Source organism: Zeus faber, assembly GCF_960531495.2.
Source record: "Zeus faber genome assembly, chromosome: 1".
Classification (NCBI taxonomy): domain Eukaryota; kingdom Metazoa; phylum Chordata; class Actinopteri; order Zeiformes; family Zeidae; genus Zeus; species Zeus faber.
This window is the reverse complement of record NC_137193.1, coordinates 47,755,710-47,768,389: the sequence shown is the minus strand read 5'-3', so window position 1 is coordinate 47,768,389 and position 12,680 is coordinate 47,755,710. Positions and strand designations below refer to the sequence as shown.

The following is a 12,680-nucleotide window of genomic DNA, read 5'->3' as shown; positions in this document are numbered from 1 at the left end:
CAAAACCAAATCTCACACAATGAAGGTAACTATTCAGATGTTGATTCAAGCTTCTTCATCTAAAACATAGAAGTTGATACTTCCTAAAACACTAGAACACGAAACAAATTAATGTTCAATACCTGACTGCCTTTCTTTTTTAAGGCCAGGGGACATGAATGAGCTTCAGAATTATGCCTCACATGCGCCCACTCACTTTTATTTCAAATTTTCAGGTAAAATAAATCCCATCGAGGCAACAAGCCATTTTTTTCCAGCCATTCAAGGTGCCCATTGGGAGCAGATATGGATTCAGTGCCTTGCCCAAGGACCAGGAGAAGCAGGGGATGGAACCTTCAAACCCTCTGAGCACCAGACGAGCCACTCTAGCACTGATCCACCACCTCAGGAAGACATCTCATGATGTTATCTCCTCTCAAATCAGCATGCAGACCACATCTGTCCACGAAAGCACAACGGATCTGTGAAACGTCTTCCAGGAAGCCATCACTTTGAGGTTTTCATGTTTCTCAAGTTCACCTGTCAATCAGTCCCATGTTGCCAATGTCACCAGATGATTTTTCAGATGAATGGAAGCTTAAAATAAAAATAAAAAATTGTTTGCAAACACTTAACTTCAGCCATGAGCATTGATTCTTTGTATTCATGGTGAACTGGGTCAGACTAAAATAGTTGATCTCCATTAAGTCCAACCTCAATTTGTTTTTATTTCTCGTTCTGTACAGACAAATTCAAGAAGATTTGAACGCGATAACATTTTGGGAGAATGTTGCCAAAGAAGCAAGACCACTTCGCAATTACACATTTAGCACTGGTTTTGTTAACTTGAGACTTGAGAATAACTTGAGTCCTTTGTGGTGGAACCCCAGCAGGTGAGGAGGGCTTACTCACCCACGTTGCCTCCGAGAGATTACATTACAAAAACATTGCAGACCTGTCAACCCTAGGAAAATATTGTGAGTACCACAAGAGTGTAACACGGAGTCTCTGTAGTGTTTGAGTTACAGCAGCTAAATGACTCCATCAGTTATTCACACCGTAGCCGTCTTGTAACGAGGCCAATAACATTGTGTGTGAGCTACTAGAGCTAACTATATACAGTATATACAAATTAATCTTGTTAGGACATACCCCTTGAAATGCATCATCTCTTAAAGTTAGTTAATGTTTACCAACTACAGATGCGCCGATTGCAATTTTCTTGGCCGATACCCATTTCAGAATTTCTAACCTGCAGATTCACGATTTCCTATCTGTGTACGTTGACAACAAATACATCATGTGAACTGATACCGCTCATGTGATTGGACAGCTGCACATACGGACTACTCGTGCAATTTTCAGTTACCATAACAGTGAGATTGCTGATTTTGACACTTTTTATTATTGTTCATTATTAACTAGGGAATAATAATATAACATGGTACTGTTCCTCACTTCCAATAAAATAAAATAAAACATGAACCATCCACTGAGTTTCAATAAAATAGAATATAGGACGGGCACAAAGTTTCAGTATAATGCAACCTGTAACTCACTAAGTTTTAGTAGGACACAAGAAATAACTAACATGGAAATGTCCGGTTCAAACTTCAAATGAAAGTCTGTGCAAATGTACATTTATATGTACATGGTATTTCGCAAATAAACTTAAAAAAAAACAACTTAAAAACTAACAAACAAAATAAATGACTCACTTGTGTTCACTGGAAGTCCTTCCCTCACTTTGCGTTAATCCAAGTGAATCAAATCGAACGACTCGTTTTACTGAGTGACTCGTCAAAAAACCAAGTCAAGAAGAGTCAAACTTTTCATCATGATCAGAGCTCCGCTGTCACAGCGGTAGATACAGTCTGCACAATGTTGTCAGGCGATAGATCAATAACTGATCTTATCTTCTTTGTTTACCTTGAAGTATCTCCAAACAGCGACATTTTCTTTCTTTTGCTCTTTTTTGAGCATTAACTACGCAACTATGTTACACTATGTTGGTATCGGGTTTGAGTATTGGAGCATTTTTCCGTGTACAGTACATGAGAATTGTATCAGACTGTCAATTTCACCGGCACAGAATCAGAAAATCTATCTGACACTGATCGGCCGGTGAAAACCGACCAATTCTGGTCACCGGCGATCGCTGCATCTCATGTTTTATATGTTAACATTACAGTCACATTTTTGTGCTTTATTATATTTCTCCCACTTCCCATTTTACCTCACAATGCAGTGTTACACCGATGGATAATAAAGTACTGCTCAGTGCTGCGTATCAGTGGATGTTGAGTGAGAGGAGAGAGAGAGCTTACAGAACCACGGGTCGTAGCAGCTGGTCCAATCCGAGGGACGTCATTTAAATACCAAATAAATGTACGGTATTGTTTTGTATTGATTGATTTATTACATCCTTCAATTAAAATAATATATATATATATATATATACAGTATATATATGCGGCAGGCCAAGGGGCCCGCTTGCACTGGCGGAGGTCACCAGTGCAGGGGAGGGGGAGCCCCAGGTGGGAACTTCCCCGGACACCCCAGTCCATGCCATGGGGGATTTTTCGCGGGACGATACACTGTGCGGGCCTTTGAGCGGGTAGAAAAAAGTGATGGCGTGTTGGTGTGCCCAGACACTGCGCTCACTCACCCGTATTTCGCGGTGATTAGGGATAAATTATACCAGGTGAACCGTGACGGTCAAACAGGAGAAGAGAGAGCCCAATAGTTGGTCCCTAAAAGCCATCGGGTTTAGTCTTCCAGGTGGCATCGGCATTATAACCCGATGGCAGGCCACTTTGGACGCGAAAAAACACTCAAGCGGATAATGGCCTGTTTCTATAGGCCGGGCATCTGTGCGGACGTGAGGCGGCGCTGTGCCGCCTGTCCCAAGTGGCCGCTGGAGAATTCACCGGCTATTCCCAGAGCGCCATTGAGGCCCCTCCCCTTAATCAGGATGCCGCTCAAGAGAATAGCTATGGATTTCATCGGGCCATTAGTGTGTGCTCGGGGCTATCGGGGCTTTTGTATAAGTCCTAGTGGACTAAGCAACCCAATACCCCAAAGCAGTGCCGCTGCGCAGTATTATGGCCAAAAATGTGGCACAGGCGCTGTTTCAGGTCATCTCCCGGGTCGGGATTCTGAAGAATATCCTCACTTTGTTTATGTCACGCACACTGCGCGAACCGTACGAGTTACTGGCGTCCACTCAATTCGGACAGCATTTACCTCTCACAGACGGACGGCTGGTCGAGCACTTCAACAAAACGTTGAAAAACATGATCCGGAAGTTCGTCAACCATGACAGCCGGAATCGGGACACATGGCTGAACCCCCTGTTGTTCGCAGTGCTGGAGGTTCCAGAGTCCTTCACAGTGTTTTCCCCCTTTGAGCTATTGTTTGGCAGGAGACCTCTTGCCGGGCTTTTACCTGATTTAGGAAGGTCCCAGCACCAGTAAAAACGAGGTCCAGTACGTCCTGGACCTGAGAGCAAAGCTACACGTGTTCGAGCGGGAATCACGGGAGAAATTGCTCCAGGCCCAGGAACATCAGTAGCGCATGTACGACAGGGACGCTTGGTTAAGACAATTCTCACAGGGAGATAAGGTGTTTGTACTTCTCCCTACAGCCAGCTCAAAATTACTGGCGAAGTGGCAAGGGCCCTTCGTGGTCACACAACCCGTTGGGGAGGTCGATTATGAAGTAGAGCGAACAGAGGGGGGGGTGGGGGTCCGCCCATATTTACCACCTAAACCTTCTGAAAAAATGGTGTGAAGATGTGACCGTAGCAGTGGCCACAGCAATAATTGAGAGGACGAGTTGGGGCCGAGGTTCCAAAACTGGCCGATCACACCGTGGCCCTTTTAAGTGGGAGGGTTGTCTGTCAGCCGGACTGTGCCCCGGCCTAAGTGTGACGGTGTGGGTGTGTGGCGGGCCAAGGGGGCGTGGTCAAGCCCCCGCTGCAGGCGGTGCAGGCTTCCATCCCGGGACCACTCAGCTGCTGGGGATTGGGGGAATCAATAGAGGGGCTCAGCTGATTCGTCCAATCCAGGAAGTGATTTAGGTTTTGTTTTTTCCCGCAGTAAAAAAGGTGCGTGGGTTTTGGAGCCGGGACCAGACCTGGCAACACAGACACGAAGAGCAACGGACCGGCCACGTTACGGCGGCAGCGCACACAGGCACAGATGCCCCGGACAGGCTGTTGCCATCGTTTTGTTTAAATCTGTGATAATAATAATGAATACACACCAACCAGTGCTGTTTTTCCTTCGCCTGCCTCCTCTCACTCATTCCCTGACCCTGGGCCAGAACACACCTCCACTCTATATATACTGTATATGTGTATATATATATGTGTGTATATATATATATATATATATATATATATATATATATATATATATATATATATATATATATATATGTGTGTGTGTGTGTGTGTGTGTGTGTGTGTGTGTGTGTGTGTGTATATATACACATCCTCACTTTGTATATGTATATATATATATACACACATATATATATTTTTTTATATATATATATACGTATACATATATATATATAGGCGTAGTTTTAGCTGGCATTTCGTATCTGCATATTCTGGCAAAGAATTGCTTAGTTGGTACACAAAATACGTGCAGGTTGGCAGGTCCGACATTGATTTAATACCGTGACAGAGGGCAGCGTCCAGCAAGGTCTCGCTCGTCTCCAGATCAAGGCCTTTTAATGCTAATGACCCACACAACAACATGTCCTCGTTCAGCCGGACAGGAATAGGAAATGCAAGTCAAGATGCTTCCACTCAGTGAAGAAGGAGATGTGTTGCATATGGACAAAATGAAACTAAAAAAAACAGGTCAACAAAGATAGTACAGGTCTTTATTTATCACTGCTTTCCCTGAATATTAACTGCAGTTTTTAAACCCTAAATAGCAGGATACATAAAAGTGAATTGATCATGTGTTCTTGCTCCAATGCAACCACAGTCCTATACTCCTGCTGAATACACACTGATCACATGTATTAAAGTTGGCCTGAAATTAAAACACTAATATTCTCCGACATCCCTTATGAGTTTACTCATTGGCGTTTCTATTTTTATTTTTTTGAAAGAGCGGCCCGTGGTTAATATTTTCACAGCTATCTTTATTTTCTGACACTCCTGATTTCCTCACGCAGTCATTTGCATACGGCCAATCAGGTGAAATCCTCCAATTAGGAAGCCATGCCCACTCACTGACCATTCAATTTTGCACCTACTGAGCCAGCTTATTCTCCCAGAAATCCTGATATTTGTAACTTACAAATAAAACAAATGCCGGGTTTCGAGACATAAAAAGTCTGATTTATGACTTTGGACATCCAGGCATCTGGTCAGGATGATCCCACCCTGCTGCCTTCTGTTTTCAAATCCCATGGTCCAACCTTTCACTTTTCAACCTCGTTCAATCTCCCAAACTGAGAGCGCTGAAAAGCAATCTTCAGCAAGAGAAAGGTGAGTCTGTCTACCTGCTGTTTTAATCAAACATGAGACCTCTGAGTCATCTTGATCCTGCCTCTACTGGTGCGGTGGATATGGATGTGGAATCTCAGCCCCACAGCTATTCTATTCGGGCCTTATTTAATAAGACACACATTTAGGTGTCATTAGCTCGGTGCCATTACTTCTGTCCCCATATGACTGGGACGGATAAACCGAAGACGTATTTTTAGCATCTTCTTTTGAAATTGAAGCAAAGACCGGCTACATCCCTCAGGGCGCTTTTATTTTACCATCGTTTTTTAATGTTCATTTTTATTCATGCAAAAGATACAGTATAAAAGCTTCTTACCAGCCTCATCTTTGCCAAATGGAGGATAGTTCAGGGCTTAATTCCCCGTCTTCTCCTTCGACGGATTCCTTAATAAATTCCTCACATTGTACAAATTCAGCTAATGAGGCCTTGCGACGGGTGTTTAAGTGACGCGCTCCTTCCATGTCTTTGAGAAGTACGCAGGTACGCACATACACACTGACATTTAAGGATAAATTAGACGTGAGTGTGGGCCTTGATATTTGCAGCGGGAGCCGAAGAGGCTGAGCACTTTAATCAGAGAATCCTCCTCATTGTGTGGAGGCCGAGCACTCAGGCCCCTGTGTTACCAAGATATCACTGATGTCACTGATCGATCCTGCGTCTGTCCCGGAGCGTCTAAGAGCCTCGCTGCTTATCGTAAGTCCTCTGAACGGCACGGGTGAAGGTTCGGGATTCACTGATGGATGTTTCAGTCGTGACATGACGTCATCATTCGGGCTCGCCGTCATTTCTTACTGTCTTCCAATTTCCGACGTTGTTACTGTAACTACAGAGAAGAACTTTGGCAGCGAGGGGGTTAAAGATCCTGAGAGGCCCTGATTCTCGACTCGCCCGTCTTGAGTTCAGCCTGTGGTTCAAGCACATGACGTGTAAAAGCTTTCACAGGAAGTTCTCGGTCTCTGACTCCAGGCCTACAAAGTTGATCCTCTGTGACTGGAATAAATGGAAGAAAAAGTGGAGATCTCATCTCATTTCTGAATCTCCTCTCATCAGTGGATAAAATAGGTCAGTCTACAAAGACAATGACAAGGCATATCAATGCAAGAGGAAAACTCTGAGCCGGGACAAAGCGTTTCCATCAGGAGACGTAAGAGCTCTTTGAGGGAGTTTCCGTGTTGTCATTATGGCAGACTGTATCGAGTTTCTAATGGCACGAGAACCACGGGTCCAGTTTAGAACGCTTGGCTTTGAGTGAGAGCTACAGTAGATATACAATCCTATGATGAAATAGGATGTATCTAATTACTTTTCCTTCAACTATCCACTGTGATATCTGCTTTTGCCCACAATGTGACTGACTAATGCTTCGTTGTACCCTGGGAGCCATAGTGTAGAAGAAATATAAATTTGTCATCAAATTCCAGAGAAATGACTGAACATTTTGAAGCAGGTACAATAGTGATCATTTGATGCAGATTTCATTCACCTTCCATACAGGGGCATGATTAATTGCAAAGATTTTTCCAGTTTGACATTGGCATTATAAAATCAGTGTCTTGTGCTAAGATCATCAATCAAATTGGATATGTGACACAGGAAAAAGCAATCAACAGTAATCATGCCCACAATGATTTAAGTTCGGCAACCCTTTTGTCAGTGTCAGCAACCAACAGCTGATGCACGGTTGCCAACTTGGCAACCACTTCTTAAAGTGTTGGAGCCTTCAAAAAGTCAAGACGTAGATTTAAAAAACAAACTTTGGGGCACAGTCAGGTTCGGGGTGAGGTATTGCATCCCTGCTTTGATCTGGTTATACTTCACCTATTTCTCCCAGTGCAAAAACTCAAACTCAGTACATAAACCACACAACAGGCCCAGGGTTTGCGAGACAGGTGGTTTCTGGCCTGCTGCAACCCGGTGGGGCTGCGTGGAGCGCCGCCGGGTGTTTTCCAGGGCCCTTGGAGGCTGCTCGCCGTCGTGGGTGTGGGTTGCCGTGCGGGAGGTGGCTGTAGGACCACCTCCCGGGGTGTCCCGCGCAAGGCCCAGACGGCTACGTGGGCGAGGACTCGGGGCCTGTGGCTGGGTGGGGCATCTGGCTGGCTTGCGGTTCTGGCGGGGTGTTGGCCCGCCTGGCTCCGGGCCGGTGGTCTGTGCCTGGCGCAGGTGGCCCGGGTTCTGCGGGTGCATGCTGCACGTGGGGGTGGCTTGTATGTGTACACTTTAGGGGTGCAGGGTCTCTCTCTGAGACATGTTTACAACTCCTCGGGGCCATGCGTAGTTGTTGCTCCGCTGGCTCCCGCCTTTTCTGGGGGCTGCGGGTCTTCTGTTGCTCCAGGGTATGGTGCTCGGAGATTTCCTGCAGTTGTGGAGTGTCTATACGGCCGTGGGGCCTTTTCCACTGCTTGGGGGCACCACGACACAATTCCAACCCCATACACCAAATTGGGACAAGGGCAGTGCACTCACCGGTGGACAAACACACACACACACACACACACCCACAGGCGGAGTCATTACAGCCACACACACACCACCAGCACCTGCTTCGAACGCACCTCTGAACACCCTCCTGATTACCCCCTTCTCCTTTTCTCCCTCGTATACTGCCATAGCTTTCACAAGAAGACGCCACGTGCCGAATTGCTGTTCCAATTTTCATGGACTTAATTATGTTTTGTCGATACATGTTGTTGTCCAATGTTTCTGTTTCTGTTTTTCCATTTACATGTTGTTGTTTGTTTGTATGTTTATTTGTCTCACCCGTGGTGATTCTCCCCCTCTTGGAGAAGTAGTGATGATTATTTGTGAAAAACTGTGCTCTTGTCACCCTGAAGGTCGTCCACAGGACAGAGTAATTGCAGCAGTTCTTGATGATTAAAGAATGAATAAAGAGTTGCATTGCAGATTGAGAAGTTGAACTCCACTTGCAGACTAACTCTGCCCTAGATGCATGGCATACGAATACTCTGTGTTGTATGCCCAGCATGCTGAAAGCACGGGGTAAAAAAATAAAAAACAAATGAACCAAATGTTATCCTGAACAATACTGTTGATGTATAATGTAACAAGGGATCTGTGTAGTCATCTTGGTTCCATTTACTTTACTTTTCTTTCGTTGACAAGGAACTGGGCCAATCTTTTACAGTACCACTTGTACTTGTTTAGAGCCAGCTCTAAAATAAGATTCACTTTCTGCCCTTAAAACAAAAATACTTTCATTCAGATTTAATTCAGATTGAACGCTATATGAACGCTGCATTGCCTTACATCTTACAATCCTCAAATCCTCAAACAAATTGATCTGTAATGATTGCAAGGACAGCCTAGACAGACTGAGCGGTACATGTGGAAGAATCCCAGTACGATACCATGCACAGTACCAGTACACACACACACACACACACACACACACACACACACACACACCCGAAGCCTCTGTGAAAAGTGTTAAGAGCCTGAAACGTCCAGCAGAGACACCTGTCACTTAGCGGGTGAGGGGTCCTGCTTACCTCCACCGCAGCCTTGGCACGCTCAAACTCCTCCTCCAGGGACTGATTCCTGGACAGAAGGGCGCTTCCCCACCTCTGCTCCTTCGTCAGACGACCCTATAACACCACACACACACACGCACACAGACACACACAGACACACACACACACAGACACACACACACACACACACACACACACACACACACACACACACACACACACACACACGTCGATGTGCACAGATACATCAAACGTACATTTTTACACACAAACACATGAGCAAACCATCCAACAACACCCCACACACGCTCGGACAATTACACACACACGCACGCCCGCCCGCCCGCACGCACGCACGCACACACACACACACACACAAGGGCAGAGAGTGTGCAGGGTCAGCTGTCTCTCCCTGACTCGAGGAGGAGTAAATATCCCTGCCTCTGCAAAGCCTCTGACATGCCTAGGAAGGCCAGCAGAAGAACCAATGTCAGCACCCCCCCCCCCCCCAAAAAAAAACCCCTGATCTGAGCAGCATGCTACTCAGCCCCCCCTCCCATCGCACCCCTGCACACCCGGCCCTGCTCTACATAACAAGCACTAAGTGCACGAGCCATGCAGCTTCACCCTCTTAAAAACACGGCAACGGGCTTTGCGCTTCCCAACTGATTCCAAAGTAGGTATGTACAGTATGAGGAATTTGTCATGGTGATTATTGGTGTGTATCTACAGATGATTAGCAGATTAAAAAAAACTTGATAAAACAGAAATTGCCAAATATACACAAGTAGCTGAAAAATACAAACAGAAATGAATACAATATGACGTGAATAAAAAAAAAATACTCTATGTATTTACTAAGTTGCTACAGTTCAATGTTGTTCATCACATCTAAACATTACACCCCGAGAAACCTCTCTGTTAATGACACTATCTATAGCCCGGGGCGAGCCAATATGTTACAGCGGCCGGGGATTGAATTAAGTCCCAGTTCCACGCGGAACCCTCGGCAACTGCTGCAATATTGTGGTGACTAACCTGCTCTTACAACCTTTTTTTAGCTCAGGAATTACATTTCCAATTTTAATGAAATGACCATCACAACATCCTATACATGCAATGTTTGGTTGCAGTTCATATATCTCTGTGTAGCTCAACTGCCTTTTCAAACATGAGCAAAAAAACATGCATTTTTTAAATGTGTACAGTGTCTAAAATGTTGGCATCTATTTTATTCTCATCAACATAAGTGTATGTTCTTTACATAGATTCACATGTTTGTTTGTGTGTGTGTGTCTATGTGTGGTGTCTGTGCATGTGTGTGTGTGTGTGTGTGTGTGTGTGTGTGTGTGTGTGTGTGTGTGTGTGTGTGTGTGTGTGTGTGTGTGTGTGAATGCCCAATGCCTCCTGCCAAACTGTAACCTGAATCTACTGTTAACGATATTGCTGTCACTGAGCGACTGCGGATCCCTTGAGCGAAACAAATTTAGCATTTGTTTGCCGATAACCACCTGCCCACTTCCAATAGCCATCTTTAATCCAAAATCTATAATTTATCTACAGCGCTGAAAAGGTGATGTATGCTCAGCTGGATCAGTGGGAAGCACAGTGCGCTGCTGAATATTTCATAGGGCTGTTACTCTAATAATGGCGTCTGGATATAAGACACTTCGGGCTGGCCAGTACAAAGATCATCAACTCAGGTTGAAAGTGCTTCACATTTGGACCTCATAGCACCACAAAAAAAAAATAATAATAAAAAAAGTTTTTTTCAAAAAACATTTAATTTCTGTATATCTTCCAAGGTGTGTTTTTTGGAATCAAAACGTACCTAATCCATTTCATAACTCAGTCAGATTGTTAAAGTCTTTTAGGTCAGATTTGATTGGGTGGTGATGCTGTTTTTCGGTGCAAATGTATAGCTCTTTCAATGTGTCAACATTTTTTTTAGAAAGGATGCATAGATAGGCTTACATGTCTTCCACTAATATACTGCCTGTTGAGCTGTAATGGAAGAATTTGAGGTGTTAGCAGAGAGTGGCGGCTTGCCATGATCACACATTCAGATGCAATAGCTGGATTTGTCAAAAACAACATAAAGATTGCATTTAATCAAAACAATCAGACTTGGAAGTTAACACTTTCCGTCGGTTTTAATGGATGTTGACGTCCATTTCACACGCAGAAAGGTATTATATATTTCAGACTTACTTGAGAGGCGAGGGCAGATTCAGGCTCAACTTTGGTATTTGCTTCCACTGAGTTCTTGTTGGACGGTTCTGAATGGATTTTGTAGTCTGTGGACCTAGTAATACATTATAAAATATATATATATATATATATATATATATATATATATATATATATATATTACTATAGATATACTTTATATAAATACTCCAGTGTTATCTGATTAAGACATAATTGGAAACATTTCACATTTCATCACATTTCTTAAATCCACCTTGTAGCTCTACCATTATGGTGATATTTAAAAAGGTGATACGCATGTGGATCATTCTAAATGCCATCTCAAAAGATGAAGTGAGAGACGTCCTTTGAGTGACCTTTTAAGCAGTCACCAATCAAACAAGTATGCTGAGGAATATGTGATTACAGGAGGCTTAGACGCTCTCTCCGATCCTTATGGACGGAATTCCCTAATACTACAATTAGTGGTGAAGCTCAAAAAAAAACAAAAAAACATTTATTACAGTTTCGGTCTTCCCCCCATTAGTAAAACTATCTGATTTCCGACAGAATAAAATGAGCTCTCTACGGTTATATAGCCCTCTTGCCCACGTTTGGTTTTTCCTGATCCTACCATGGACTACTGCTGAGGGAGATCTGTACATTTTCTGATATAATCAGCAAGCCCCCCTGGCTGGGTTAGTTCTTTGAGGATGGGGGTATATTTTACTTTGATGTATGTCAAATTGGCTCCACCCACAGCCATGAGTTATGTGCACCGTGAGGCAGGTGTCATTGTAAATACAAGCAAAATAAAATTCAAAATAGAGTGAAATGCTGTGTATCTGTGATGGTGCCTATGCTTCCTGAGGGAAATACCCACCATAGAAATTCACTGGAGGAATTTTTAGATGAACGTCTCTCCAATTTCCATTTTCTGTTTCCATTTGGGTTCAGGTCCTCCCATTTATCCAGAGGAGAAGCAATGTTGACTGGAGGCACGAGTAAGAGAGTAAAAGTAATGCAGTCATTTACTGATATCTAACGATGAACAAAAACAAATATTGGCACAAAATAAACAAAAGACCCCCCCCCCCCCAGCCACCCCTTTTATTACCTATTGACACAGGGGCAGAGGGGTGCAACTAATGCAAAATCAAAATTAATATATTAAAAATAATAATGGAAAATACAGAAATGATGAAAATAAAATAAATTATGAACAAACTGTATGATTTTCAATGAACTAATGAAAATACCAACAACAAAATGAATGCTGAAAATATATATTCAAGGCATACTTAAAAATAAAAAATCGTTCATTTTCTTGCCCTAGCCCCTGCAATTCCTCCATGCCCCAGTAGGGGGACAGACACTTCTCGGTTTGTGAAGTGTTGGGTAGTTTTTCAGAAAGATTCAGGACACTGAGTAAATAATGATTAAATAGGGTTAATTGTGGACCGATGAGCTAAAAAGAGATACTAAC

General features: G+C 43.7%; 1 protein-coding gene across 1 annotated transcript in view; it reads right to left on the bottom strand.

Moving 5' to 3' along the window:
- The window catches only part of pex5la (peroxisomal biogenesis factor 5-like a), a gene marked incomplete at both ends in the record, with an annotated part of 86,382 nt that overhangs the window by 19,104 nt on the left and 54,598 nt on the right, over positions 1–12,680 (bottom strand). The window contains 4 exons of the mRNA XM_080000626.1: positions 9,023–9,118; positions 10,979–11,008; positions 11,216–11,309; positions 12,078–12,186. Coding sequence (XP_079856752.1) covers positions 9,023–9,118; positions 10,979–11,008; positions 11,216–11,309; positions 12,078–12,186 — 329 coding nt within the window. The remainder of the gene's footprint in view (positions 1–9,022; positions 9,119–10,978; positions 11,009–11,215; positions 11,310–12,077; positions 12,187–12,680) is intronic.